Source organism: Cryptotermes secundus, unplaced genomic scaffold, assembly GCF_002891405.2.
Source record: "Cryptotermes secundus unplaced genomic scaffold, Csec_1.0 scaffold721, whole genome shotgun sequence".
NCBI lineage: Eukaryota > Metazoa > Arthropoda > Insecta > Blattodea > Kalotermitidae > Cryptotermes > Cryptotermes secundus.
This window is the reverse complement of record NW_019733845.1, coordinates 631,385-639,286: the sequence shown is the minus strand read 5'-3', so window position 1 is coordinate 639,286 and position 7,902 is coordinate 631,385. Positions and strand designations below refer to the sequence as shown.

Below are 7,902 nucleotides of genomic sequence, written 5' to 3'. Positions count from 1 at the left end.
CACGAAAACGACAGAATATTCAATGTGATGTCTTCCTTTTTAGTGGAGTAAATACAACCACCCAGTTCTAGAAGACGAAGCAATGAGCTTCTAAACAAACAAACAAGAGTTTGAGTAAAATTAAATTATAAACATTTAAAATTTATTTGGGTTCAGTTTCTAACTTTTGGTTCAATTTGTTTGATGTTTTGACTGTTGCAAATAATCACTGTAGCTGAGTAAGCGAGCTGTAAACCCAACACTCAATTTAATGTCTTACATTCAAATGTACGAGTAACTTGGAGTCACTACAGATATTACTCAATTCCATTGCCAAAAATTCACTCTGCAGTAGTTATTTTAGATAAGTATCATCATTTTGAAATAATGTATTGCCTCAATCTTCAGAACAAATCTTAAGATAGACGCACAATTTTGCTTCAGAATTTTGGTACCTATCTACTAAACCACATAAAACAGTAATCCTCACAGTCACTGCTGCAAAACTTCACGCCTCCAAAAGAGAATTCTGCAATTTTACAAAAGTGTATACCATTTTTACGTTCATTTGGGAAAGACACAAATTCCTTATGAACAGAGATAATCAGCAGTAGATACATTGCTTTGCATTGTCTATTATATTTTTATTTCAATAAATTCAAACTGGAAAGATGTTTAAAAAATTGCTGATTTTAATGGGATATACTCAGTGCTTGAGGTAGAATGAAAATAGAACCGGGATGCCATCGCACCGCATCCCGCCCCACCTCAAGCCCTGGCTATTTTACATTGCATTTACTGCCAAAGAAGTAACGAGATGCTTTTAAGCCATTTAGAAAAGAACCGGGATGCCATCCCGCCGCATCCCGCGCCACCTCAAGCCCTGGATATACTCGTATATTTACCAGTGTTTTGTATAGGGGTTTAATGAACTGAAGTTGAGAAATATGTTGAAGTCAGCTTCTAGTAAAATTACCGTTGATCCAAAATGTAATATTCTTGACAAAAATTCAAGTAAACATCTGACACAAAATTATAATAAAATCTATTAACTGGTTTGGGAATAAAGAATACAGTTGAACAAACAGACATAAGATCATGTTTACATATTCATTTTATGCACCAAATGCATGTGAACTACAAATGGACAGATGTTGTCTGGTTATCCTTTCTCTGGTTATATCTTCTGAGAAGAGGTAGTTAAGCCAAGGTTCTGAGTAGTGGGATCGCTATACTGCTCACCATGAAAACATTTTCTGCACACTGCATTGGATATATCAAAGTAATTAACATATTTCTTTTGTACTGTACTTGTAAATTTGAGAGCAGAGATAGCGCAGTTGGAATATCAACTGGCTACCGCCTGGACAACCATGGGGTCAGAGTTCGAGTCCTGATGGGGGAAAGAATATTCACTTCTCCATGTTGTCCAAACTGGCTCTGGGGTCCACCCAACCTCCTATCCAATGGGTACCAGGAGCTCTTTCCCCAGGGGCAAAGCAGCTGGGGCGTGAAGCTGACCATCTGCCTCCAACTAGTGCCAAGGTCAAGAAAACGAGGATCTATACATCCACTTCCCCATACATCTTCATGATGTAGTGCTTAATTAGTTAACCACAGGAACAACTTTATCTTATTTACTTGTAAATTTACTTCGTTCATTTAATGATAAAGTAATGTAAAAGTAAAGCTATCCTTGTAACAGGCCATGGAGGCCCATAGAGTTGTGAGACGTTGATGTTCCCAAATTTTCTAGACAATCGGCTCATATATGGCGGTAAGGTTGTCAGCCTTACGTGCCGGCCGCCCTTTATCCCCAAGAATATTTCAAGAATATTCCTGGTACTCTTTTCTGTCAAAGGCTGAGTAGGCCCCAGAACCATAGTGCGGCTGGAAGAATCAGGTAAATTGAAAAAACACAATGACCTCATCGGGATTTGATCCCGCAACCTTCTGGCTTGTAGCATAGCGCCTCAACCAACTATGCTACATGATGTTGCCAGTAATTCAGACTGTGTCAAATGGCATGATCAGAGAATAATGGATGAGAACGGATTGAAAGGAAATGGTAGTGGAATAATTTGGTGCTCTCACCAGTTGCCTGCAAGGAATGAGGAAAATTGAAAGAAACTTCAATCATAACAGTCACTGTTTTGACTGAGATTCGAAATAAGCACCTGTGGAATACAAGAAGCAGTACTGCATGAACCAATGTGTTTTGCCATTAAATTATGTTCATTATTTATTTATTTAATGATGCTATGACATCTGAATTAAAATAGACAGTTTAAGAATGGAAATGCAGAGAAGTAAGTTAGTTTTCAGAATAAATCGCACTGTCAGTCTTTTAGACAAACTTATCTTCCTGTCACATTTGCATATCATCACATACATAGCATACCTCACAGTTGGAGACATCATAACTGGACAGTAGACATACGTTCCCCTTTCGCTTTGTGCACCAAGAAAATGTTTAAAAAAATCACAGGAAGCAAATTAAAGTGAATTTATAGGAGATTAAACTATGCAATATAGAAAAAAAATGTTCAAGGTTAGTGCCCCAAATGACTCATAGGCAGAGAGAACTTATCTCCTAGTTATCAAAAAATGAGGAGACAAATGGTGTTGTAGAAAGTAACATTTCATTAACTGAATTCTGTAACTCACACACATCATAAAGGAGTTTGTTGAAAATACTTATGTTGCGCAGAGTCTGCCGTTTTAGCGGCTGCTGTAAGAGAAAGTCATATTTCAGAAAAGAGACAAGTACCTGCATACAACTCTTACATATATAAAACTGTAAGAGCATTCCTTAAAATGATAAAAGAAAAATATTCATTACAGATAATACAAAATGGTGTAATCATACAGTGGCAATAGAGTCCTTCACCTTTCCTTTTTAAATATAAATTTCTCTGTATTAACCATTTACAGATCAAACCCAATCAAAACAATATTTAAAAACTGTATCTAAATGAGCAGTGATTCATCTGAGACATGAATTCAATCTCAGTAGCCTTTCGTCACAACTTGATGCCATTGGAGTAAAATGATTCAATAAAAGCAGAAATTTGAAAGATGCTTTACCATTTCTTTCAGACGCTGGTCCCATTTAACATCTGAGAGCTTGCAGAAGTTTGCAACACTCATTTTAATATTACACAGCTCCAGAAGATCTTCAAGCAGATTTATAAAAGTTCTGAAATAAAGAGACAGACATTTTGATAACTGAAGCTGAAGACTTACTTCTGTTCATTACTTAAAGTACAACGGTATTAATGGATGAGATTTTAGGTTCTCAAGGTGGTATTATGATTATGGTCTAGTGGGATGTGACACCATGTACTTCAGTAGTTCAGGTACCAATTTTTTGGAGGACCTGAGACTGTTACCTCAGCTAACAGTGGGGTTTGTTCAGAGTATATTATATGAGGTCTCTCAACTCTTGGCATTCTCCTTGAATCTTCTATTAGGGTGAGCATAATTAGAATATCCCAAAATAAGAAATTATGAGGCAAGAATAGTACAGCAGTTTGAAGTACAGGGTACATAAATGCATTTTTGCAGTTTTGTTTCTTTCATCAGTTGCATGAGTATGTGAAGATAAAGTTCTTTCTCCTATAGTCTTTATGTTTATTAATTTAAGATAAAATTTATCTTTTCAAAAGCTTATTAAGAGCAGATTTAAAACATTCAGTAAAGAGATAAATAATTTATTACTAAGTCTTGTCTAGTAAGACTGAGGACATCAACAAAGCATATCAGGATATCCAAGATCCAGGCCAAGATAACCCTGGGTCTCTACAATGAAATACAGGTCACCTTAACCACTGAACAACAGTGTTCTTCTCAAGCTGGTATGAGGCTATACTGGATTAAATGAGCTTTGAGAAACCACTTCACATACCTGTGTAGATGAAGTGGAATAGGAAGGAAGTCTTTCTTTTTGGAAGCATTTTGCAGCAAGCAAAGAATCACATGTTTCTTATGCAATATGAATTCCAGCTCAGTGTTCATCTTCTCTATTAAGTCATTGCTGCCATCTGAGGAAACAGAAGACCAATTGCCCTTTCTGATCATAAGGTTGTATGGCATTACTGCTAGCAAGAACTCATCGGCCATTTTCCTACACGTAACTTGTGGACGTGTGTCTGTGTGTGTGACTTTGAGTGAGTGAGAGAGAGAGAGCATGTGTATGTGTGTCAAAAACAAAATCAGCAATAAATTCAAACTACAATAAAATGCTTAAAAATGAAATTCAATCTGGGAACAAAAATAACAATAAGAAATATAAATGAATTATGGGATTAAATCAGATAAAAAAGGTAATGTTTTCCCTGTGCTAGACTAATTAAACAGTATGCCATGAAAGCATATGGAGGGGTGGATGTACAAATCCATGTTCTCTTGGCTTCAGCACTAGTTGGAGGTGAGTGGTCAGCTCCATGCCCTGGCCACTTTACCTCCCAGGAAAGAGTCCCTGGTACCCATTGGATAGGAGGTTAGGCGGACCCCAGAGTCAGTCTGGATGACACGGAGAAGTGACAATTTTTTATCTTACTGGGACTCAAACTCCAACCTCTCGGTGATCCAACCAATAGGTAGTCACTATACTCACTGTGTTATCCCAGCTCTCCATGGTTAAATCAGAAAGAATAATAAATTTTACAAGTGCTTCTATTAGCATTTCAAAATTGTTTTATTTTCAAGTACTTCCCAGAACACTGAAAACTAATGTGTGTAAATCAATCACTTTATTGAACATTTTGTATGGTTGTAAAATATAGCCTCTTATGTTCACAGAGAAACACAGTTTACAAGAGTTCAGAAACAAAATGCTGAGAAACATACTTGAAACTAACGGGGATGAAGTACATGGTCAGTTCAGGATACTACATGAGTTGTGTGGTTTATAAACATGAAATCAAATAGATTACAATGGGCTGAATACACATATCAGATAAGAGATAAAAAATGCAAAACTATTTTGATGGGGAAATTCCTTGGAAAATGTCCATCAATAAGATGACACAATAACATTGACAGAAGATGGGAGTGGGTTGTGAAGCTGAATGCTGGATAGAAAACGTTCAGAACAATGTCCAACAGCAGACTAGGGAGCAATCAGCCTTTGGATTACATTATCAGAAATTCTATTTACTAGGCACGAAGTTATAAGAATGTTAATGGTACCATGAAAATGATATGTATAAAGCACAATTTTGCCTTACCAAGCATTATCTTTAATGACCTGTTCCTGTTGCTGTGATAATGGATACATTTCTCATGTTCCAATTTTCTGGTTTTCTCCTTCAAAACACAAACATCACCCATTACAGCAAGTGCACTTTCTGTAACATGTCTTGCAACCTGACAAATAATAACCACTTCATTAGTATGATTCACAAGGAGACCAATCATAATTACTATTAGATATTACAGAAATAAGTTGAGATGACACAATTATTGGAAAACAAGCTTTTATACAAATGAGAACAAGTTGGAAAAGTAAAGTCGTGGTGGCATATTTTTCGTTCCAAAGCATTTTATACCTTATCTAATTCTATTTGACATCAACACCAATGAACACCAAAATTAAAGTATCCTAAACAAATTTAGGGTTATGTAACTGAGAACTGCTTCAACTGGTGCATGCAGATATACATACATACATAGCTTCACAGATCCGTTGCCAGTAATAGGCCGGATATTGAGCTCATCAGAATAGTTAAAAGTAGTTGTAATATGCAACCAAGTCCAAGTAGATACAACCTATATACAATAGGATTATAATACAATTAGGTATTTGCATATATTCATCAATAGAATAGAAAGCTTTCAAGATAAGAAATTCTTTCAGTTTTCGTTTAAATAAATTAACATTATCCTTTAAAATATATAATTTATGTGGCAAATTATTAAAAATTGTTATGGATGTATAATACACTCCCTTTTGTATAATGGATAGTCTAGCTGACGTGACATGTAGTCTATTTTGTACTCTAGTGTTAATTTTAAATACACTATTATTTGTAGGATAATTATTTTCGCTTTAAATTACAAACATGACCATAGCATATATAAAAAAACAGGGAACTGTAAGTATCCCTAATTCTCTGAAAACCTCTTTACAAGAACTTGTAGGTCTCACCGTTAACATTGCTCTAATTGCTCTTTTCTGAGCCACAAAAACTCTTTTCATTGATGCCGAAGAAGAGCCCCAGAAAATAACACCATATTTAAGTTAAGCTTGACAGTAAGCACAATAAGCCATTTTCAACACTTGCCTAGTTATTATAGGCTGTAGTTTTCTAAGCACAAAGGTTGCAACACTCAACTTCTTTATCACATCATCAGAGTATTTTTCCCAGCCCATATGATTGTCCAGACACACACCTAAAAACTTAACATTTACAAAAAATTTAAGTGTTTATATGCTGCAGGATGTATAAATGGATGTAATCTATAGCAACAAAACTTAACCCAATGTGACTGCTCAAGACCTTATCTTCAATACAGAAACTGTAATGTAAAAATAATGAGAACTCCTTATATTTGATTAAAATTATATCAAGTGCCTTGACAATTGATAGTAAAATTAACTGGTCAGAGTTGAAACTCACGGTCAATCTTTAACACGACCAACTTAAACTAATAATAACAAAAGTAAACATAAAAATATCAGACTATGAACAATTCTGCAACATTTAAGGTTTTACAACAGTCAACTCTACAAAAATTGGAAAAAATGTTAATGCCAATCAACCTAATGTACACCAAACAAAAACTGGAATAGATGATGCTGGCAGAACAGCCAAAAGAACAGAACCTAACCCAACCACGAATTTCCAGGAAGCTCAAAGATGATTGCACAAACGAATGGCCAGACACAACTACACTACTTAACCCAGCCCAATACAATTTAATTATACATTTACTGAAAACATGGGGCCTATATGTGTGACGATGCAGTACTTCAAGAGATGATAACCTACTGAAACCCGTGATTAAAAAATGCCAAGTTATTACACAATAATGTGAAAAATTCATAAACTGATTTTTCTAGATTTAGTTACGGCTGCTTAGCAATAAAGATAACAACTTTACCTTAAATGGGATTTCAGCTATATTTAAATCTGCTGCAGTTGTTGTTGATGGCACTTGAATTACACTATATTTTTTGGCTAATGACCAAAAGATATTTTCTTGTTTATTTATACTCATAATGAAGAGCGGTACTTCCCGCGTTCTTTCAGCCTTAGTTCTTATTTCTTTCCAACGATAGCGTTACAAGACGTGCCGTGATCTGTCTATACAGTATAGCCAATAACATAATAATGTAATAGAAATTTGAACCGATCTGAACTTAACACAGTGATCAGTGTTTTGTACCAAATGACCAATTCCTGTCATATTTTATTAAACTGCCATATTTATAATTTTCAATACCACACAGTCTGAGTAATCTGTATTAGCAACACAATATTTCATTTGAGGGAAACCACTACGATTGGTGTTAGGTATTGCATTGCCGCAAGTATAAAACGCGGTTGAACCACGATAACTGTCACTCTGCTGAAAAAATTAGGGAGGATCTGTAAATTTGACAATCCTTTAGTCATCGGTTACCAGCATTCCATTATTTGTGCATAGAAGGAGTAGGTTTAGAATAACACACATTCGGCTGTCGTTTAGCATTTGGTGTAAAAAGTCGAATTCCAACTTAAATTAATAAACTTCCCTTTCAGACTAATAATTGAGAATTCTATATTCTGTTATATTACGGCAAAGCTATAACCCGTTGTAAATATTCACAAATTGTCGCTATTAACACGATACAATGGTAATAGGTTGGACGTCCGCGTTCAATAATGTACACGTAATGGCTGAGTAATTTCAGTGTTTATTGTGACAATTTATCGG

The 7,902-nt window shown here is 35.4% G+C and overlaps 1 protein-coding gene across 2 annotated transcripts; it reads right to left on the bottom strand.

Moving 5' to 3' along the window:
* Positions 1-2,208: 2,208 nt before the first annotated feature.
* LOC111868262 lies at positions 2,209-7,516 on the bottom strand. 2 transcript variants are annotated; one of them, XM_023858755.2, is made up of 5 exons: positions 7,087-7,516; positions 5,211-5,349; positions 3,887-4,022; positions 3,067-3,178; positions 2,209-2,710 (listed from the first exon to the last, which is right to left on the bottom strand). In XM_023858755.2, exons 1-5 carry the CDS (start codon positions 7,201-7,203, stop codon positions 2,573-2,575), a joined length of 642 nt encoding a protein of 213 aa, XP_023714523.1. In that variant the 5' UTR covers positions 7,204-7,516; the 3' UTR covers positions 2,209-2,572. The 2 variants fall into 2 exon arrangements, with proteins under 2 accessions (XP_023714523.1, XP_033608874.1); XM_033752983.1 differs by lacking the exon at positions 7,087-7,516 and adding an exon at positions 6,746-6,810.
* Between the last annotated feature and the right edge of the window lie 386 nt (positions 7,517-7,902).